Source organism: Oncorhynchus kisutch, linkage group LG21 (assembly GCF_002021735.2).
Source record: "Oncorhynchus kisutch isolate 150728-3 linkage group LG21, Okis_V2, whole genome shotgun sequence".
In the NCBI taxonomy this organism is placed as follows: domain Eukaryota; kingdom Metazoa; phylum Chordata; class Actinopteri; order Salmoniformes; family Salmonidae; genus Oncorhynchus; species Oncorhynchus kisutch.
The window spans coordinates 7,412,717-7,436,861 of NC_034194.2; the positions used below are offsets into that span (position 1 = coordinate 7,412,717).

Below are 24,145 nucleotides of genomic sequence, written 5' to 3' on the forward strand. Positions count from 1 at the left end.
GACAATTGAGACATGGATTGTAGATGTGTGCCAATTAGAGGGTGAATGGGCAAGACAAAGATGTAAGTGCCTTTGAACGGGGTATGGTAGTAGGTGCCGGGCACACCGGTTTGAGTGTGTCAAGATCTGCAACGCTGATGGGGTTTTCATGCTCAACAGTTTCCCGTGTGTATCAAGAATAGTCCACCACCCAAAGGACATCCAGCCAACTTGACAACTGTGGGAAGTATTGGAGTCAACATGGGTAAGCATCCCTGTGGACACTTTCGACACCTTGTAGAGAGGATGCCCTGATGAATTGAGGCTCTTCTGAGCACAAAAGGGGGTGCAAATCAATATTGGGAAGGTGTTCCTAATACTTTGAACATTCAGTGTATATCCATGCATTATCTAAATTGCGTCTGCAAATTCTTCATAGAAATAGAAAGAATATAAGCTCCGTTAATATCGATAACATAACGAGTTAATTTTGTATGGCCTGGTGCCTCGGGTGGGTGGAGATTTCCTCATTAGGATCAATGCATTGGTTGAAAATGAGCAAACCCGGCACACCCAGGGCAGTGGGCCATGCAGAACAAATTTGCCTAAAATGGGGGTAGCAGGGTTCTAAAATGAAATCGTGTCACGCAATTTTACCATTTATAAAATTGTCATATTCTTTATTTTTTTCATATTCGTGAGAATCTCATCTTTCCATAGAGGGGTCATAATAATTTGTAAGCTAAACCGTTCGGACAACAGAAGTTTTCGGGATGTCTCATGGTCTGACACACACTGCTCTAGCTCTGCCACCTTTCAGCACAGATGAATGTCTCTCTGATGTGGAATCTTATATCTCTAGATTAAACTGACAAATTTTGATGGGGATGTTTTTATTATTCTAATTAGATTTCTGAGGGGGCACAAACATCGACTAGGGGATTAAATAAAAATATGACATAGCCATACTATATGACATGTCATAATAACGTGCCATATACCTTAACACACTATACTACCATCATCATAAAATAGAACTTTGCTTAAAAATAGATTGTCTGTTATGCTAATTTGAATTATATGGGGTAATGCTATTTTGACGTTACTTTACCGTCTGCAACAGCACAGTGCTGGGTGTCCCATTCCAGTCTCTGTGTCCATCTCGCTGCCCTCCTCACTAGGGGGGAAATCCTTCTGCTCTCTCAGGAACCTCTGCAGGTCTGTCATGGGGAAACCATTCTTCTGGTAGTTCTGTCGGTAGGGTAGAATAAAAGTACTATGAGACAACTGAAATCACATAGGGGGGAATTCCGACCCGAATTAAGCATGCATAAATGGAAAGAGCCTTCAGAAGTTATTCACACCCCTTGACTTTTTCCACATTTCGTTGTGTTACAGCCTGAATTTAAAATAGATATTTTTATTTATTTCTGGCTTAAACATAATGCCCCATAATGTCAAAGTGGAATTATATATTTTTTAATGTTTACAAGTTCATTCAAAATGAAAAGCTGAAATGTCTTGAGTCAATAAGTATTCAACCCCTTTGTTATGGCATGGTAAACAAGTCACATAATAAGTTGCATGGACTCACTCTGTGTGCAATAATAGTGTTTAACATAATTTTTTTATGACTACCTTATTTCTGTACCCCACACATACAATTAATTATCTGTATGGTCTCTCAGTCGAGCAGTGAATTTTCGAACAGATTCAACCACAAAGACCAGAGAGGTTTTCCAATGCTTCACAAATAAGAGCACCTATTGGTAGATGGGTAAAACAAAGCTGACTTTAAATATCCCTTTGAGCATGGTGAAGTTATCTATTACACTTAGGATGGTGCATCAACACACCCAGCCACTACAAAGAGAGGCATCCATCCTAACTCAGTTTCCGCAGAAGGAGGAAACCGCTCAGGGATTTCACCATGAGGCTGTGTTTAATGGCTGTGATAGCAGAAAACTGAGGATGGATCAACAACATTGTAGCTAATCCACAATACTAACCAAATTGACAGTGGAAATTATTCCAAAACATGCATCATGTTTGCAACAAGGCACTAAAGTAAAACTGCCCAAAATTTGCCAAAGAAATTAACTTTATAACCAGCATACAAATTCTTATGTTTGGGGCAAATCCAAAACAACACAATACTGAGTACTACTCTCCATATTTCCAAGCATAGCGGTGGCTGCATCATGTTATAGGTATTTTTGTCATCGTTAATGACTGTAGTTTTTCAGGATAAAAAGAAATGGAATGGAGCTAAGCGCAAGCAAAATCCTAGAGGGAAACCTGGTTCAGTCTGCTTTCCACCAGACAGTGGGAGATTAATTCACCTTTCAGCAGGACAATAACCTAAAACACAAGGCCAAATATACACTGGAGTTGCTTACCAAGACAACATTGACATTTCCTGAGTGGCCTAGTTTTGACATAAATTGGCTTGAAAATCTATATTAAGCCATGAAAATGGCTGTCTAGCAATCATTAAAACCAACTTGGCAGAGCTTGAAGGATCTAAAAAAGAATCATGTGCAAATATTGTACAATCCAGGTGTGTAAAGCTCTTAGCGACTTAACCAGAAAGACTCACAGCTGTAATTACTGCCAAAGGTGATTCTACATGTATTGTCTCAGGCGGTTGAATACGTTTCTAATCAAGATACAGTATATTAATGTTCTATTTTTATTTTACAAATGTTCACATTTTTTCTTCAACTTTGACATTATACATTTTTTGGTAGATCGTTGAGAAGAATGACAATTAAATCCAATTTAATCCCACTTTGTAAGACAAAATGTGGAAAAAGTCAGGAGGCGTGAATACTTTCTGAAGGCACTAATTACTCTCAATAAACTTTTCTGTTTACATGTATTCTGACCTTGAACTTAAAGCAAGCACTTAAAGCAAGATCAAAGAAATTAAGGTGTTGCGTAGGTGTGTCTACAGATTCGTTGTATTCTGACCTTGACTTAATTCCCTCATAATTCGACCACCTTCATGCACAATGAAAAGATAAGATTGAGCAACCTGTGGTTCCAATGGAACTACATCTACTTAATTTTTTCCCTGCGATTTACAACACTGCAATTTACAACTCAATAAGAGCTACGTACAGTGCCTTGCGAAAGTATTCGGCCCTCTTGAACTTTGCGACCTTTTGCCACATTTCAGGCTTCAAACATAAAGATATAAAACTGTATTTTTTTGTGAAGAATCAACAACAAGTGGGACACAATCATGAAGTGGAACGACATTTATTGGATATTTCAAACTTTTTAACAAATCAAAAACTGAAAAATTGGGCGTGCAAAATTATTCAGCCCCTTTACTTTCAGTGCAGCAAACTCTCTCCAGAAGTTCAGTGAGGATCTCTGAATGATCCAATGTTGACCTAAATGACTAATGATGATAAATACAATCCACCTGTGTGTAATCAAGTCTCCGTATAAATGCACCTGCACTGTGATAGTGTCTATATGTGTCTATTTACATGACATCTTTCATTGATCCCTAATATTCTGAATCATTCTCTTCGTATATTCTAGTGAGTCTGAAAAAATTAGAATTAATAGGTATGCAAAATTTAAAGGGGTGGTTTAGATGAATGTACGGAAATGCCTATTGAATGAAAACTCCACAAGAAAATCTTTTGGCCAGCAAGTGGGAGGGTTTTCAGCAGTTTAATCAAATTTGTCCTTCGCGGGCAAGGGAAACACGCCTGTAAAGCCCGTTATGCATATGCATAAGGTAAGTCTGAATACCAACTACTGAAAAGTAAATAGGAAAGACGTGCGTAGGAAAGGCGTACATTTACTACGTCTGAATTGGGCCCATAGAAAAAACATTAAAGGATGAAGAACAAATAATGCTATACTGGACAAAATCTCTAATTCCAATTCCGATTCCAATTCCATTGCTCATTAACACATGAAAGGGTCCTCAGTTGATTCATCTTTCAACGTATATTGTTGTTTCTCTCATCACACATAATGTATAATGTTTGTTCATGTACTATTTTGTTTTGAAGGGGCACTGATGGCTAAATTCAATATCTTTGAATGAATTATGTGTAATAATGTGCCTGGGCCCCCTCATTTTCACTAGACATTAAAACATATCTGATATGGACCGTATGGAGCCAGCAGCATACCACCCTGCATACCACTGCTGGCTTGCTTCTGAAGCTAAGCAGGGTTGGTCCTGGTCAGTTCCTGGATGGGAGACCAGATGTTGCTGGAAGTGGTGTTGGAGGGCCAGTAGGAGGCACTCTTTCCTCTGGTCTAAAAAAATATCCCAATGCCCCAGGGCAGTGATTGGGGACACTGCCCTGTGTAGGGAGCTGTCTTTCGGATGGGACGTTAAACGGGTGTCCTGACTCTCTGAGGTCATTAAAGATCCCATGGCACTTATCGTAAGAGTACGGGTGTTAACCCTGGTGTCCTGGCTAAATTCCCAATCTGGCCCTAAAAAACCATCATGGTCACCTAATAATCCCCAGTTTACAATTGGCTCATTAATCCCCCTCCTCTCCCCTTCGTTGCTGCAAATGAGAACATGTTCTCAGTCAATTTACCTGGTAAAATAATGGATAAATAAAAAAATAAAAAAATACATATGTAACCCTCCTCAAATCTCAATTAGCTGTTTTTGGACAATAGTTATGGATTTTCGGTTGTATGATCTGGGATTTAGACCTGATACCTGGGTCAGTGGGTCATGATCATCAGGCCACACCTTAGAAAAATGTTTCAGAATGTTTTGCAACGGACAACAAAGTGAACGTTCCTAATTGGGCAAGTTCAGATAGTACCTCCACATTTCACTCCATTTCAGATAATTTTCTTACGTTTTATGCCAACTGAACACAAACCAGCAAAGGTATGAGTGAGTACCTTGATGGTGTCGTAGGCGTCTGTGATGAGGGCGATGAAGAGCGAGAGCACCATATAGATGAAGAGGGAGATGAAGGAGTAGAGGTAGACGCGGCTGAACAGCCATACCAGGCTATTTTTGTCCTTCAGCTGTGCAAAGGTGGTGTACATGTCATCGCCGTTGACCAGCGAGAACAGGCTCTCGGCCACCCGACTCAGGCCCTCAAACTGAGATGAGTGAGTGAGAAAAAGAGAAGGGTGAAGGGGGAGGAGAAAGAAAGCAAGAGAGGGAAGGGGACCGAGTGAGAGAGGGGAGAGAGACAGGCATAGACAATGAGAGAGAGGAGCAGAGAGATGGACAGAGAGAAAGAGACAGAGAGAGATTGCAAAAAGAGAGAGGAGAGAGAGAGAGTGAGCGAGGGAGAGAGAGGAAAGAGTGCACAGATCCCAAAACACAGTCAGATTCAGGGGGAGACATCACCACAAACAAAGAGCGATAGCATCTAAGCACAGCCCACTCAAACAGACGGTATAGATCCTAGGTAGGGTAGGGGACTTGTGGGAGGGCAGTTCTGTAACATCCCTTGTTTATTGCAGATGGTAAACAATGTCTAAATTAGTTGATGTTATGGTAACCTCCCTGGCTGCAGTGTATGGTTGCATCCCGAAAGGCACCCCATTTCCTACATAATGCACTACTTTTGACCAGGGCCCATAGGGAGTCAAAAGGAGTGCACTATATAGGGAATAGGATGCCATTTGGGACACATACCATGTTGTAAGTATGAGTGAACATCTTGTTGCAACAGACACCAGAGTTGAATACTGAGGTGGTCATGGATACAATAAATTACAATAAATATTATAATTTCACTCATGCCATCATTCAGAAAACTCTTAGAGTATGAGAGGAAAATGTCAAACCAATGAAGACAAAATAGGGTCACACCTTATTTGGACTGCGTACAAGTACACAGATGTTCTCTTAATTTGACAATTTTCTAGATCTGCAGCAACAGGAAATGTGAACTATTATGTGGATTATAATTAAATGGACATTGTTGTAGAGGTTTGATACATTTTTTGATAGGATAAATCAAGTCTGTCATTTTAAATTACAAACGTTCGAAGCATTTTTAAATACTACAATTTGCATTTCCTGCCTTGCAGGAAAATTCTCTGCGACAACAGAGTGATCAAATTAAGATAGTAAACCTGTAAGGGTAACACTGTATTTGGATAGTCCCCAAACTATACTAAACAGAAATATAAATGCAACATGTAAAGAGTTGATCCCATGTTTTCATTAGCTGAAATAAAAGATCCCAGAAATTGTCCAAGCTTATTTATCTGAAATTTTGAGTACAAATGTGTTTACATCCTTATTAGTGAGCATTTATCATTGGCCAAGATAATCCATCCACCTGACAGGTGTGGCATATAAAAAAGCTGATTAAACAGTGTGGTCATTACAGAGGTGCACCTTGTGCTGGGGGACAATACATCTGACATGGTCGCCAGTTGTACAGTGCTTCCTTCAACACATTAGTGCGGCTGGCTTTCGGGTTAAGCAAGCAGTGTGTCAAGAAGCAGTGTAGCTTGGTAGGGTCGTGTTTCGGAAGACGCATGGCTCTCGACCTTCGCCTCTCCCGAGTCTGTACGGGAGTTGCAGCGATGGGACAAGACTGTAACTACGAATTGGATATCACGAAATCGGGGAGAAAAAGGGGGAAAAAAATGTAATAAATAAAAACCCTAAACCTAAACCTAATCGCCTGAACCTAACCCTAATCCCAGCAAAGTGTTGCATGTAAATTGCTTTTGAAGAGTTTGTTGATGGTCTACAAATGTTCAAACTAACTATAAGATACAATCCAAATAAAGTGGGGCTGTGTAGTTTGACACAGGTTAAAGTTAGCTTGAAGATTCTGCAGTCCACCATGTGAGCTCTTGTTTACAACTGCAATGTTTCTCAACTTCCGTAAATTATTTTTCTTATAACCCAACGATCACTTAAGACACTTGTGCCCTTCATTGCTAGCATTAATGATTAAGGCATATGTGTGTGCCTCATAATGGTGCAACACTGACTAGACAAGCAACAACAAGCAGCAACATGTATACATACTGCCATCTTGTGGTTGTAAATGGATAACAATACATCAAATTGTTAGGCAACAGTGTAAACAAGTTCAGTTTCAGGCCATTGCAAAACCACACCAGGACACATGAAGCCTATTTATATCCCCAGTGCTTGAATTGGGCCAGTACGCACAGAGGACTTTCACTTTAAGCTGTGTACAGTTACGGAAATGGTTCTAAAATATGAAGCCTTGTATTTTTATTTAGGCAAGTCAGTTAAGAACACATTCTTATTTACAATGATGGCCTACCCCAGCCAAACCTTCACCTAACCCAGACGACGCTGGGCCAATTGTGCTCTGCCCTATGGGACTCCCGATCATGGCTGGTTGTGATACAGCCCATGCTCGAACCAGGTTCTGTAGTGATGGCTCTAACACTGCGATTCAGTGCCTTAGACCGCTGCGCCACTCGGGAGTCCCTATTCTGTAGAATTAAAATGAGTGTCAGCATTGCCATTCTCAGTCAGTACCTTTTCATGGTAAGGGCCAAGTACAATCCAGCCACAAAATGTGTACCCCAGGTAGATCATGCCAGCACAGCAACAGAAGCGGATCACCTTGGGGAAGGCAGTCTTCATAGTCAGGATGAGCACCTGGAACACACACGCATGTGCACAGGCATGTACACACACACACACTGTAAAAGCTGTGTTGAATCAGTGTTTAAGATAGTGTTCCTTTAGTTGATGAATAATTTTTTTTGCAACATCCTTGTTTTTAACTTCTTTCATTATGTATAGATTTTCAAATTGTATTTTCCAATGTATTATTTATGTGAGTCTGAGTTTGCATGTGGCCAAACAGGACTTGTCTATTCCTACTGGATAATTATCTTTGAATACACTAAATAAATATGTCTTTGATCAAACTTACATTGTACTTTTGGAAGTAGCCCAGGTACCTGATCACTCCCACCCACACCATCAGCGTAGAAGTTCCCAGAAAGATGCTGCACACATCGTAGCTGGTAAGACTCTAGAAGGGAGAGATGAGTTCATTTTCCTTATGCCAACTGGGGGTAAATGGTTAACATGCAAGTCATAAAAATCTGACTCGAAAGTCACTCAGGTTAGAGTAAATAGTCCTTGGGAGTTTTACAATGTCTTGATTTAACCATCTTGTTACAAAGTCCAAGCCCAGTGATTCTGTGCCCAGGCAACTGGGAGTTTTTTTATTTCTCAACCTCTCTTCTAGAGTTTTTTTATTTCTTAATTTCTGTATTATAAAATAGTAATTGATTAGCTATAAATGGAAACACCCACTTCTTCACCATGTTCAAAACTAATTTGATAGATAATCATCCTATGATTTAGACATCAATCATTTATTGCCGTTATTAAACATGTAACATCTTGCAGTAAGCAGGATAATTCAAATACATTTCCAAAACTATATATTTTGTAAAACATAAGTGTTTGTAAAATTAACATGTTCCTATTAAATTTAGGAAAGAAAGAGATGTCTGGTAAATGTATGTCAGCTTAAACTCTTTCAAGGAGTTTGAACATTTGAGTTGAGAATTACCTTTGCTTGTATTTCCATCTTCAATATGGATCCTACTATGGCCATAGCGTCACTGACGATCACCAAAACATACCAGCCATTTAAAAACTCCTTTTGGTCAGTCTCACACACCTTGTGATTATAATTCTCACGGAAGAACCTGGAAAATCTCTGGAATAAAGGGGACAAATTCATGAGGCCAGGAATTGAAAGGTCATTGTATACTGTAATAAACCACACACATGGTTATAAAAGCCATGATACACCCTATGACGGCTTCCGGTGTATTGATGGGGGAGATCTGAAAATAAATGTAGTCCTGCTTTGTGGTATTTAACGAAGGCTCAATGTGATACTTATCGCACTATATGTTTTTGGGCATGTATATGGCTGTCCTTGTTTGATAGAGCCATTAAACATCTTTCAGTGATGTTCCTATCAGCAGATTCATTGCTAAATATACAAGCTGACACATTTGAACTCCTGGGGAGCGGAGCCTCATGCTCTGGCCCTCTACCTCCCCCAAGGCGGCCTTTTTTAAAAAGGGAAGCGGACACTAACACAATCCTTTGGGCAAAATTGAAAAAACTGACCAGACCATAATGGCTTCAAGGGATTCCAGTCATCAACATGAATTTGACAATGGAGCATTTTTAACTACATGGTGACATTCAACCGTAGATGTTTCATCCAGGATATAGCGAAGAGGATACGAAACAAAGAGTTGGATTTAGCTAAAAGATAGGCTAGAGATAACACCAGGACCAAGAGGGCAGATAACAAATACGGAGGCTAAGTAGACTCGAAGTTGTAACTGCTGCCAAAGGTGCTTCAACAAAGTACTGAGTACACTGCTGCTACTCACTGTTTATTATCTATGCATAGTTACTTTACCCCCATCTACATGTACAAATGACCTCGACTAACCTCTAATCTCGCACATTGACTCTGTACCGGTACCCCCTGTATATAACCTTGTTATTTTGTGTTACTTTTTATTGAATTTTGTTACTTTAGTTTATTTAGTAAATATTTTCTTAACTCTATTTCTTGAACTGCATTGTTGGTTAAGGGCTTGTAAGGAAGCATTTTACAGTAAAGTCTACACCTGTTTAATTCAGTGCATGTGACAAATAACATTTCATTTGATTTTGATTTGATTTCACTCAAAGGGTCTTAATACTTATGTAAATGTAATATAATTTTTTTTTTTGCAAAAATGTCAAAACCAGTTTTTGCTTTGTCATTATGGGATATTGTGTGTAGATTGATGAGGGGAAATAACAATTTAATCCATTTTAGAATAAGGCTGTAACGTAATAAAATGTGGAAAAAGTCCAGGGGTCTGAATACTTTCCAAATGCATTGTACATAAGTATTCAGAACCTTTACTCAGTACTTTATTGAAGCACCTTTGGAAGCGATTACAGCCTCAAGTCTTCTTGGGTATGACGCTACAAGCTTGGTACACCTGTATCTTGGGAGTTTCTCAATTCTTCTCTGCAGATCATCTCAAGCTCTGTCAGGTTGGATGGGGAGCATCACTGCACAGCTACTTTCAGGTCTCTCCAGAGATGTTCAATCGGGTTCAAGTCCGGGCTCTGGCTGGGCCACTCAAGGACATTCAGTGGCTTGTCCTGAAGCCACTTCTGCATTGTCTTGGCTGTGGGCTTAGGGTCATTGTCCTGTTGGAGATGAACCTTCAACCCAGTCTGAGATCCTGAGCAGGTTTTCATCAAGGGTCTCTGTCCTTTGTGCCGTTCATCTTTCCCTCGATCCTGACTAGTCTCCCAGTCCCTGCCGCTGAAAAACATCCCCACAGCATGATGCTGCCACCATCATGCTTTAGGTTTCCTCCAAACATGACACTTGGCATTCAGGCCAAAGAGTTCAATCTTGGTTTCATCTGACCACAGAATCTTGGTTCTCATGGTCTGAGAGTCCTTTTGGCAAACTCCAAGCCGGCTGTCATGTGCCTTTTACCGAGGAGTGGCTTCATCTGGCTAATCTACTATAAAGGCCGGATTGGTGGAGTGCTGCAGAGGTGGTCGTCCTTCTGGAAGGTTGTTTCATCTTGCGTCATGCCTACAATTTTTGGATTCTGAAATGCATCCACATTCATACTCATAACCAATGTCAACCCTCAATTACAGTACCTTGCGAAAGAATTCGGCCCCCTTGAACTTTGCGACCTTTTGCCACATTTCAGGCTTAAAGATATAAAACTGTATTTTTTTGTGAAGAATCAACAACAAGTGGGACACAATCATGAAGTGGAATGACATTTATTGGATATTTCAAACTTTTTTAACAAATCAAAAACTGAAAGATTGGGCGTGCAAAATTATGTTTGAAGCCTGAAATGTGGCAAAAGGTTGCAAAGTTCAAGGGGGCCGAATACTTTCACAAGGCACTGTATGTTACTTAGCTAGCTATTAAAACGTTGCACACTCTTGGAATTCTCTCAACCAGCTTCATGAGGTAGTCACATGGAATGCATTTAAATTAACAAGTGTGCCTTGTTAAAAGTTCATTTGTGGAATTTCTTTCTTTCCTGGCTCTCATGAGGATCGCCACAGGAAAGGAAGCCCCAGAGTTACCTCTGCTGCAGAGGATAAGTTCATTAGAGTTAACTGCAACTCAGATTGCAGCCCAAATACATGTTTCACAGAGTTCAAGTAACAGACACTTCTCTGTTCAGAAGAATCAGGCCTTCATGGTTGAGTTGCTGCAGGACACATATAATAAGAAGAGACTTGCTTGCGCCAAGAAACATGAGCAATGGACATTAGACCAGTGAAATCTGTCCTTTGGTCTGATGAGTCCAAATTTGAGATTTTTGGCAACAGCTGTGTCTGTGAGACGCAGAGTAGGTGATGATCTTCGCATGTGTGGTTCCCACCGTGAAGCATAGGGGAGGAGGTGTGATTGTGTGGGGGTGCTTTGCTGGTGAGACTGTCAGTGATTTATTTAGAATTCAAGGCACACTTAACCAGCATGGCAACTATAGCATTCTGCAGAGATAAGCCATCCCATCTGGTTTGCTCTTAGTGGGACAATCATTTGGTTTTCAACAGGATAATGACCCAACACCCCTTCAGGCTGTGTAAGGGCTATTTAAAGGAGAGTGATGGAGTGCTGCATCAGATGACCTGACCTCCACAAGCACCTGACCTCAACCCAATTGAGATTGTTTGGGATGAGTTGGACTGCAGAGTGAAGGAAAAGCAGCCAAGTGCACAGCATATGTGGGAACACCTTCAAGACAGTCGGAGAAGCATTCCATGTGTAGAATAAAGAAAAATGAGAAAAAAATAAGTAGTTGTTCAAACTTTTGACTGGTACTATAGGCAATGATACAATTGTCAGGATCTTAGTATTTTGTATAGACGTGCAAATGTGCAAATGCCATTGAACGAGAGATATGATTTATCGTATAATGTTTTTGAGCCCATCCTGTTCATAATTATTGTTTATTTAAAAAATATTGATTGTTTTTCATTTCATTTTATTAAAAACCAAGAGTGCGCAGCTGAACACTATGCTGGAAAACACTTGGTTTGTTAGTTTTGATTCAAACGAAACCGCTATTAATTAAATATGAATACCAAACATGTTTTGAGTGGTGGCTGGCTGTACTACAGACACCTGTCGTCGTCGTGGGAAAGACTCATTGTTATCTTTTCATAAAACAACTGGTTGCAGTAAAGAGTCAACCTGGATACTAAGGAGATCCTGAGGGAAATCGAAGAGTACCAATAGCTTTACGCTATGGAGGAACAACATACTCCATCATGGAAAGATCTGACTACCTCACAAAAGAACTTTAACCCCCCTAAAAAAGAAAAACAGATTCATCTACAGACACGGACGATTTACTTACCGTAGAAGTACAGGACGGTGCTCTGGCTGGAATTCATGCAACACTTGAAAAGTTGTGTGAGAAGGTAGCAGGGCTGAGGGGGAGTTTGGTGTTTAACCAGAGTGAAATTCTCACGCTCCAAGGAGAGAACAATGTACTTACAGCCAAGATAAAAATCCACGATTCCAACATGGATTGTCTACTCAGGGAAAACAGGGTGATGAAGGAGCCGCTACTAGACAAAGTCGTAGCATGAGTGAAAATCATATTTTTTCTGGTCTGGGATTCCTGAGGACGCATCCAATAATCCAGAGCGTGCGATCAGAGAATTCATGCAATCCTCCTTGAAACTTCCTAGAGAGACTGTAAACAAGGTGGCTTTCCACCGAGCACACAGACTTGGAGCAGCAAGACCAAGGGTCCCCGACCAATCATAGCAAAAAGTGAACACTACCAACAAAAAGAGCTGATCAAAAGCAGAGGAAGGGAGCATAAAGGGACCAAATTCGGTCTCAATGACCAATTTCGAAGGGAGATAAACGAACGCCGTAAGAGACTGTATCTGGTACAAAGGGAAAAGGGTAAGCGTGCCTTTCTTATTGTGGACAAACTCTTTATAGATGGACAGCTATTCGGAGACAGCTCCATAACACCATAGCTGTATTAAATTCTACAGGGACTTCAGGTTACGAAAGAAATAAAGTATGGGAGCTGTAAAAATATCTAAAAACTATGAGGTGGATATGAACACACACGTACTCAATTACATGCTTGCTTACATATACATACACACCTGATCTCGCTTTCTTCTCTTTCCCTTCTCTCCTCTCACACATCTCTCAATTGTCGAGAACTGTTTTATAATTTAATATGTTTCTCGTTTGTCTATCTTTTTGATGTCTTTGTCTACATGTTTATATATGTTTACAACAAGCAAGGGGAAGATATCAGAATAGGGGTATTAGGGAATAATAATATTGTACGGCGTACATTTGGAAGATTTATGGGCCAGTTTCCCGGACATAGATTAAGTATAGTCCTGGACTAAACAGCTGTTTAAATTGTTTTTTTTTTTTTTGTCCAGGTCTAGGATAATCTGAAACCAGGCTTATAAATGTAACTGAATATTCTATGCTAATATTATCCTATTAGCTCAGTGAGGTTGGATGGAGAGCATTTGTGAACAGCAGTTTTCAGTTCTTTCCACAGATTCTCGATTGGATTCAGGTCTGGACTTTGACTTGGCCATTCTAACACCTGGATATGTTTATTTTTGAACCATTCCATTGTAGATTTTGCTTTATGTTTTGGATCATTGTCTTGTTGGAAGACAAATCTCCGTCTCAGTCTCAGGTCTTTTGCAGACTCCATCAGGTTTTCTTCCAGAATGGTCCTGTATTTGGCTCCATCCATCTTCCCATCAATTTTAACCATCTTCCCTGTCCCTGCTGAAGAAAAGCAGGCCCAAACCATGATGCTGCCACCACCATGTTTGACAGTGGGGATGATGTGTTCAGGGTGATGAGCTGTGTTGCTTTTACGCCAAACATAACGTTTCGCATTGTTGCCACAAAGTTCAATTTTGGTTTCATCTGACCAGAGCACCTTCTTCCACATGTTTGGTGTGTCTCCCAGGTGGCTTGTGGCAAACTTTAAACAACACTTTTTTTGGATATCTTTAAGAAATGGCTTTCTTCTTGCCACTCTTCCATAAAGGCCAGATTTGTGCAATATACGACTGATTGTTGTCCTAGGGACAGAGTCTCCCACCTCAGCTGTAGATCTCTGCAGTTCATCCAGAGTGATCATGGGCCTCTTGGCTGCATCTCTGATCAGTCTTCTCCTTGTATGAGCTGAATGTTTAGAGGGACGGCCAGGTCTTGGTAGATTTGCAGTGGTCTGATACTCCTTCCATTTCAATATTATCGCTTGCACAGTGCTCCTTGGGATGTTTAAAGCTTGGGAAATATTTTTGTATCCAAATCCGGCTTTAAACTTCTTCACAACAGTATTTCGGACCTGCCTGGTGTGTTCCTTGTTCTTCATGATGCTCTCTGCGCTTTTAACGGACCTCTGAGACTATCACAGTGCAGGTGCATTTATACGGAGACTTGATTACACACAGGTGGATTGTATTTATCATCATTAGTCATTTAGGTCAACATTGGATCATTCAGAGATCCTCACTGAACTTCTGGAGAGAGTTTGCTGCACTGAATAATTTTGCACGCCCAATTTTTCAGTTTTTGATTGTTAAAAAAGTTAGAAATATCCAATAAATGTCGTTCCCCTTCATGATTGTGTCCCACTTGTTGTTGATTCTTCACAAAAAAATACAGTTTTATATCTTTATGTTTGAAGCCTGAAATGTGGCAAAAGGTTGCAAAGTTCAAGGGGGCCGAATACTTTCGCAAGGCACTGTAGACACTCAACCATGCAAAGTGGCAGAGTTATTGTTTATTTGGACAGCAGACATTATAGTCTTACTCTTATACAGACATCGTACACACTCACTAAATCCCATCCAATACTCAGATTTACTACACGCATAATAGCTTGTCTCAATTTTCTAACGTCTGTGGCATTGGCTCACAGGCAAACAGGCAAGGGAATAAAACAAATATTGCTAGAACCTATTTCTTTAATTCTAAATATCAGACATTTGAAAGCTCTAATTTTGACCGTCATAATACCTCTGATGATGGCAGTAATTTTACAAGCACTAATTATGATCAATTTAGACTGAGAATAGTATCTAGTTATTGTAAGGGGTGAAATAAGTATAGCCAGTTATAATTGTAACGGTTTAGCAGATTATTTAAAAAAATCCATCTTTACGTGGCTAAAAGAAAAGGAATATAACATATACTGTTTAAAGGAAACTGACTCCACATCCTTAGATGAAGTTGCGTGGAAAAAGGAATGGGGCGGTGAAAATGTTTTCTGTCATGGACAAATGAACTCAAAAGGTGTGATGATATTAATTTAACAAAATTGTTAATCTGAAAGAGAAAACAGTCAGGAATGATTCACAAGGAAGGTGGATCTTTTTGAATATGAAAGTCCAAATCAGGGTGATCCATACTTCTTTGAAAATATTTATATAAACTTATTGAACTTACAGGCAACAAATGATCAAATCATTATGGTAGGAGACTATAACACAGTGTTAAGTGCCTCAATGGACCGTGGCCATGGTCCACCCAGTTCCATCGGACCGTGAGAAGGTGTCTGCCCTCGTCTCGTGCCTCACCAGGAAAGCCCTGGAGTGGGCCAATGCCGTGTGTAGAGAGCGAGATTACCATTTTGAGGAGTTCACCTGCCGTTTCCAGGCAATCTTCGACCACCCACCAGAGGGCAGAGCGGTGGGTGAGCGCCTCTACCATCTGAGGAAGGAGACGAAGAGCTCCCAGGGGTTTGCCCTGGAGTTTAGGACCCTGGCTGCCGGCACGGGATGGAACAACAGGGCCCTGATCGACCATTACCGATGCAGTCTGCGCGAGGACGTCCTTCGTGAGCTGGCCTGCAGAGACACCAACCTCACTTTCGACCAGCTGGTGGATTTGTCCATCCAGTTGGATAATCTGGTCGCTACTCGCGGACGTCCAGATCGGGGTCTGGTGGTTCCATCCTCACGCACCCCCTCTCCGATACCCATTGTGCTGGGAGGGGCACAGGGAGACCGGAGGGGGTTCCCGCTCGTGCACCATCTGTGGCCACAGAGGTCACACTGCTGGTCGGTGCCGGGTTGGTTCCTCTGGGAATCGAGGCAGCAGGCAGGGTGCTCTGGCATCACCCCAGGTGGGCCGGCACCATTCTCATGCAGAGCGCTTTGTTGCACATATGTTTGTCTGTCACTTTTCCTGAATTTTCTCCACATTCCCAGCATAAGGCGCTCGCAGATTCAGGCGCAGCTGGGAATTTTATTCCTTCCTAAGGCTTCCACTAGATGTCAACAGTCTTTAGAACATTGTTAGAGGATTCTACTGTGAAGGAGGAGAGAATGAGAGCTGATTGAGTTAGAGGTCTGCCAGAAGGCCATGAGCTCATTCTCTCTCCCATGAGAGGTAGCTGTTGCATTGCATTTCTACAGACAAAGGAATTGTCCGGTTGAAACATTATTGAAGATTTATGTTAACCTTTTTGGAATAGCGTGCCCAGAGTGAACTGCCTGTCCCAGATGCTAATATATGCATATTATTATTAGTATTGGATAGAAAACACTCTACAATTTCTAAAACTGTTTGAATGATGTCTGTGAGTATAACAGAACTCATATGGCAGGCAAAAACCTGAGAAAAAATACAACCAGGAAGTGGGAAATCTGAGATTTGTAGTTTTTCAACTCAGCCCCCATTGAAGATACAGGGTGATATTAGTTATGTTTCACTTCCCAAGGCGTCCACTAGATGTCAACAGTATTTAGACCCTGTTTTGAGGATTCTACTATAAAGGAGGTGCTTTTGTTTGGAGTGGTCTGGCAGAGTGCCACAGCCTCGGTCTGGCGCGCTCACGTGAAAGGTTCCACTTCATTTGTACAGACAAATGAATTGTCCTTTTGGAACATTAATTATGTTTTATGTTAAAAACATCCTAAAGATTGTTTCCATACTTAGTTTGGCATGTTTCTACGGGCTGTAACGGAACTTTTTGAACTTTTCATCCAACGTTTGGTGCGACCTGAACACGCTTTTGGATTTGTTTACCAAACGCCCTAACAAAAGAAGATATTTGGACACAACTGATGAACATTATCGAACAAATCAAACATTTATGGTGGAACTGGGATTCCTGGGAGTGCAGTCTGATGAAGATCATCAACGGTAAGTGAATATTTAAAATGCTATTACTGAGTAATGTTTACTACCCAATATGGCGGGTATCTTTTTGGCTGCTTTGTTGTCTAAAGGCTGTACTCAGATTATTGCATGGTTTGCTTTCTCCGTAAAGTTATTTTGAAATCTGACACTGCATTAAGGAGGAGTTTATTAAGTTCCATGTATAATAGTCGTATCTTTATCAATGTTTATTATGAGTATTTCTGGTAATTGATGTGGCTCTCTACACAATCACTGCATGTTTTAGAACATGTCGACGCGCTGCTGGAGCCGCGTGACGGGGGGGGGGGGGGTATTGTCACAACTTCTGCAGAAGTCAATGCCTCTCCTTGTTCAGGCGGTTCTCTGCGGTCAACGTCACCGGTCTTCTAGCCATCATTGATCCATTTTTTATTTTCCATTGGTTTTGTCTTGTCTTCCTACATATGGTTCCAATCCCATTCATTACATGTTGTGTATTTAACCCTCTGTTTCCCCTCATGTCCTTGTCAGAGATTGTTTGTTTGTATGTTCGTATATTATGTATTGGCACGCAACGGGTTCTTGTACCCACTTTTATTTTCTCTTGTATTTTTGATTATGGAGTTTTGTCATGTCTATTAAACGACATTACAGGAAGTCACTCTACAAACTATCACTGTGCCCTTAAGGAATTCAGAAATTTTGTAGACATGTTAGAAATAGTGGATATTTGGAGACTAAAAAACCCCCGACCTAGTGAGATAGACATGGAGGAGACTTAATCAAGCTAGTCATCTTGACTACTTTGTCTCTTTCATCAAATGTTTTTAAAATTTAAAAGGAGACATGGACATTGGAAATGTAATCAAAGTTTACAGGAGGACAACTTATTTTTAACTATGACAAAATCATTTAACTGAATTTTTCCAGTATAATATAGGTTCAGCAAATCCCCTTATTGTTCGGGATACCTTTAAATGTACCTTCAGAGGTCATTCAATTCAATATTGATCAATAATAAAAAAGCAGTTTCTGTCTCAAGAGACAAGACTATCAAGGGAAATACATGAACAAATAGTAAAGGTAGATAGTAATAAAAATTATTCTACAGAAATGAAAAATAAGTTAGAGGAAAATCAAATAGAACTTGAGGAACTTATTCAAGAATTATTACAAAAATAAAGCAAACTGAATGGAATATGGAGAAAAATGTACAAAATTCTTCCTGAATCTCCAATACAGGAACGCTAACAAAAATAATTTGCAGAATCTCGTTACTGAAGATGGAGTCATCTATGATTCTCCAAATTATATTTTAAAAGAGGAAGCTAAATATTTTAGGCAGATGCTATTTTCCATCTCATCCTCTCCCACTGAATGAAGATTACTGTAAGGAATTCTTTCCAAATAATATAAATAATAGTATTCAATAATAGTATTGAGCAGCTTGGATGAATAAGTTGCCCAAAGTAAACGGCCTGCTCCTCAGTCTCAATTATTATGTATGCATATTATTATTAGTATTGGATAGAAAACAATCTACAATTTCTAAAACTGTTTGAATGATGTCTGTGAGTATAACAGAACTCATATGGCATGCAAAATCCTGAGGAGAAATCAAAACAGGAAGTGAGAAATCTGAGCTTGGTATGTATTCACCAAGGTTCCCATTGAAATCCCCTTGAGATATTCATGATGTTGCACTTCCTAGGGCTTCCACTAGATGTCAACCGTCTATAGAATTTTGAATGAGACTTCTACTGTGGGACTGAATGAGAGCAGAATCTATCAGGTGACTGGCAGTCAGCCATTTTCTGATCACGTGCATTCCTCATGGTATCCACTTGCGTTCCATTGTTCACCAAGACACAAAGGAATACTCCAGTTGGAACTTTATTGAATCTATATGTTAAAAACATCCTAATGATTGATTCTGTACTTAGTTTGAAATGTTTCTTTAACCTGTAATATAACTTTTTAAAGTTTTTGTCCGAAGTAACGCTGACCAGAATGAGCGTTTGAAATATATATATATATATATATACCAAACACGCTAACTAAAGGAGGTATTTGGACATAAATATCAGACATTATCTAACAAAACTTGTATAACTTGTATTATTATTATTATTTATGATGAGTATTTCTGTTGAATGATGTGGCTATGCAAAATCACTGGATGTTTTTGGAACTAGTGAATGTAACGCGCCTATGTCAACTCATATTTTGATAAATATGAACTTTATCAAACAAAACATACATGTATTGTGTAACATGAAGTCCTATGAGTGTCATCTGATGAAGATCATCAAAGGTTAGTGATTAATTTTCTCTATTTGTGATTATTGTGACTGCTATCTTTGGCTGGAAAAAATGGCTGTGTTTATTGTCGTTTGGTGGTGACCTAACATAATCGTTCGTGGTGCTTTTGCTGTAAAGCATATTTGAAATCGGATACTGTGGTGGGATTAACATCAAGATAACCTTTAAAATGGTATAAAATACATGTATGTTTGAGGAATTTTAATTATGAGATTTTTGATGTTTTGAATTTGGCGCCCTGCACTTCCACTGGCTGTTGTCATATCGATCCCTTTAACGGGACTGCAGACATAAGAAGTTTTAACTTCTTATTCTTAACTTGGCCAAAAGCCAGAGAAAATGCAGCGCGGCAAATTCAAATAAAATTATATACAAATTAAACTTTCATTAAATCACACATGTAAGATACTAAATTAAAGCTACACTAGTTGTGAATCCAGTCAACATGTCAGATTTTAAAAAGGCTTTTCGGCGAAAGCATAAGAAGCTATTATCTGATGATAGCACTACAGTAAACAAAGAGAGTAGCATATTTCAACCCTGCAGGCGCTACACAAAACGTAGAAAGAAAATATAAAACATGCCTTTCCTTTGACGAGCTTCTTTTGTTGGCACTCCAATATGTCCCATAAACATCACAATTGGTCCTTTTGTTCGATTAATTCCATCCATATATATCCAAAATGTCCATTTATTTGGCCCGTTTGATCCAGAACAAAACAGCTTCCAAATTGCGCAACGTCACTACAAAATATCTGTAAACTTTGCCAAAACATTTCAAACTACTTTTGTAATACATCTTTAGGTATTTTTAAACGTTAATAATCAATCAAATTGAAGAGGGTCTATCTATGTTCAATACAGGAAGACAACAAACCACTCTCAACAGTTTCACCCATTTCCTAGATGGCCGTACTTCTTCATTGCACAAAGGAATAACCTCAACCAAATTTCAAAGACTGGTGACATCCAGTGGAAGCGGTAGGAACTGAAAACAAGTGCCTAAGAAATATCGTTTCCCAATGAGATCTCACTGAACAGACAGAGACCTCAAAAAAAAAATTGAACGGTTAGTCCTCTGGGTTTTGCCTGCTACATAAGTTCTGTTATACTCACAGACATGATTCAATAATCATGTCACTACTAATAATATGCATATCTTATATTCTTGGCATGAGTAGCAGGAAGTTGAAATTGGGCACGCTATTTATCCAAAAGTGAAAATGCTGCCCCCCCCCATACCTTAAGAAGTTAACCGATGTACACAAAGTTCACTGCAAAGGCCATATTACAGAGGAAGAACTTTGAGGCTATTAAATCCTTTCAGTCTTGATGGCATACATTTTGGTATATCAAGCCTTTATTGATATACTTCAAGCTCCATTGTTAGATTGTTTTAACTACTCCTATAGAAATGGTAGTCTGTCAGGTACTCAGCAGGAAGTTCTGATTTCTCTATTATTAAAACAAGACCCAAATGGCAAATATAAAGATCTAGTCTATCTAAAAAACTGGAGGCCCCTTACACTTCAATGTTGTGATGCAAAAAATACTAGTGAAATGCATAGGACTCAGAATTAAAAGGGTTTTACCAGGTATTGTTCATCCTTATCAGACAGGTTTTTTACATGGACGATACATTGGAGATAATATATGACAACTAATAGAAATAATAGAACATTATGAAACATCTAAAAGAAGCCATGCATTTATAGCAGTTTATAGCAGGCATTTGATTAAGACTGGATTTAATTTATAAATGCCTGGATTTTTTAAATTTCCGTGATTCTCTTATAAAATGGGTAAAAAAATAATATATATCAACCCCAGGTGTAAAATAGTAAATAACGGCTACTACTCAGAGAGTCTGAATTGTTAAGAGGAGTTAAACAAGGGTGTCCACTGTCACCATATCTTTTCGCTATGGCCATCGAAATGCTAGCTATTAAAATCAGATCCAATAACAATATTAGAGGATTAAAAATCCAATGCTTAAAAACAAAGGTGTCCATGTATGCCGATGACTCAAGTTTTATATTAAGTCCGCAAGCTAGATCCCTGCAATGTCTCATTGAAGATCTAGATTACTTTGTTGTACTATCTGGTCTAAAACCTAATTATGATTAGTGTACAATGTTAGGTATTGGATCTATAAAAAATAAAACTTTTACATTACCCTGCAGTTTACCTATAAAAAGCGCTGATGGTGAAGTAGACATACTTGGTATTCATATCTCAAAATTTATAAATAAGCTCTCCACAAATGAATTTCAATAGAAATCTTGTAAAAATTGACAAGATCCTGCAACCATGGAGGTAAATGCCTGTCTATTTATGGAAAATTGCCCTGATTAACTCCTTAGTCATATCTCAGTTTACTCATTTACTTATGGTGCTGCCTATTCCTGATTCATTTTTGAAATCATATGAGCAAAACTAATTTAGCTTTATCTGGGACGCTAAACCAGACAATCAATATAAATATAAATAAAATGAATTGGGTGGGTTGAGATTATTAAATATAAAGCACTAATCCTCTAAAAGCTTAATGTATTCAAAAGTTTTACTTGAACCCTAAATAGTTCTCAAGTAGATTACTACATCCATTGTTTTAAAAATTGCCTTTTTGCTTTTGTGCAGATTGCCATGTCACATTTTCTATTAATTGAAAATGATACTTTTTCAAAGTATCTCTCTTTTTCAAACAAGCTTTGCAGAGTTGGCTACAATTTCAATTTCATCCCCCTGAAAATATATAACAAATATTACAACAAATATTATGGCTGAACTCAAATGTGCTGGTTGATAAAAAAAAAAGCTGTATTTATGGGAAAGATGCTTTAAAAGAGTATTTTGTTCTTAAATTATTTTGCAAATTGGAATAGTAGAGTTAATAGTTATATTTATGTCCCTCATGGAGTTATCAGAATTGTATGGGAAGGTCTGCTCAATCCTAGAGTACAACCAATTGATTACAGCATTACCCCAAAAATGGAGGTGGCAGCGGGAAGAGGTAGGGAACTCGTCTGTCTGCCCGATATAAAGGATCAAAACTGGCGGAATAATAAAAATAGCATAAATAGGAAAGTATACCAGTTTCATTTGAGGACCAGCATGTTGACAACTGTGCCATATAGGTTGCAAAATAGTTGAAGAGATTTTTGATGTACCGATTCCATGGTACAGGGTGTATGAGTTGATATATAAAACTACGCAAGATTCAAGTGCTTTTCAGCTAAAATTATTATAGAATTCTTGCCACCAACAAAATGTTGAAAATTTGGGGCATAAAATCATCAAAGCTTTGCAGATTTTGTTGTGAGGATACAGAATCAATAGATTATTTATTTTGGTATTGCCCTCAGGTAGCCTGTTTCTGGTCTCAGGTTCTGGAATGGTTGAAAATGACCCTAAAATTGACCCTCTAAAATTGACCCTAGAAATAGTACTGTTATATATATCACTAGCCACTTTAAACAATGCTACCTAATATAATGTTTACATACCCTACATTATTCATCTCATATGTATACGTATATACTGTACTCTATATCATCTACTGCATCCTTATGTAATACATGTATCACTAGCCACTCTAACTATGCCACTTTGTTTACATACTCATCTCATATGTATATACTGCACTCAATACCATCTACTGTATCTTGCCTATGCCACTCTGTACCATCACTCATTCATATATCTTATGTACATATTCTTTATCCCCTTACACTTGTGTCTATAAGGTAGTAGTTTTGGAATTGTTAGCTAGATTACTTGTTGGTTATTACTGCATTGTCGGAACTAGAAGCACAAGCATTTCGCTACACTCGCACTAACATCTGCTAACCATGTATGTGACAAATAACATTTGATTTGATTTGGATTTGATTTGATTTGTTAGGAGATCTGGAGAAACCGGGTCAGTCATTTACTAATACTCTTAGTAAAAGAAAAAAAATGTATCTTCAACTCGCAATCTGTGGATTCTATTCGATTAGATAGATTGGAATTGTACGTTAAACATCACAGTATAGATGAAAGATACAGTGCCTTGCGAAAGTATTCGGCCCCCTTGAACTTTGCGACCTTTTGCCACATTTCAGGCTTCAAACATAAAGATATAAAACTGTATTTTTTTGTGAAGAATCAACAACAAGTGGGACACAATCATGAAGTGGAACGACATTTATTGGATATTTCAAACTTTTTTAACAAATCAAAAACTGAAAAATTGGGCGTGCAAAATTATTCAGCCCCCTTAAGTTAAGACTTTGTAGCGCCACCTTTTGCTGTGATTACAGCTGTAAGTCGCTTGGGGTATGTCTCTATCAGTTTTGCACATCGAGAGACCAACATTTTTTCCCATTCCTCCTTGCAAAACAGCTCGAGCTCAGTGAGGTTGGATGGAGAGCATTTGTGAACAGCAGTTTTCAGTTCTTTCCACAGATTCTCGATTGGATTCAGGTCTGGACTTTGACTTGGCCATTCTAACACCTGGATATGTTTATTTTTGAACCATTCCATTGTAGATTTTGCTTTATGTTTTGGATCATTGTCTTGTTGGAAGACAAATCTCCGTCCCAGTCTCAGGTCTTTTGCAGACTCCATCAGGTTTTCTTCCAGAATGGTCCTGTATTTGGCTCCATCCATCT

The 24,145-nt window shown here is 39.1% G+C and overlaps 1 protein-coding gene across 4 annotated transcripts in view; it reads right to left on the reverse strand.

The window, feature by feature from the left end:
* Positions 1-24,145, reverse strand: part of mcoln2 (mucolipin TRP cation channel 2) — a 68,768-nt gene that overhangs the window by 23,723 nt on the left and 20,900 nt on the right. For all 4 annotated transcript variants that reach the window (XM_020455529.2, XM_031800793.1, XM_020455527.2 and 1 more), the window contains exons 9-13: positions 8,529-8,678; positions 7,878-7,979; positions 7,475-7,597; positions 4,882-5,088; positions 1,091-1,230 (exon numbers count right to left, since the gene is read on the reverse strand). In XM_020455529.2, the coding sequence (XP_020311118.1) occupies positions 1,091-1,230; positions 4,882-5,088; positions 7,475-7,597; positions 7,878-7,979; positions 8,529-8,678 (722 nt within the window). The remainder of the gene's footprint in view (positions 1-1,090; positions 1,231-4,881; positions 5,089-7,474; positions 7,598-7,877; positions 7,980-8,528; positions 8,679-24,145) is intronic.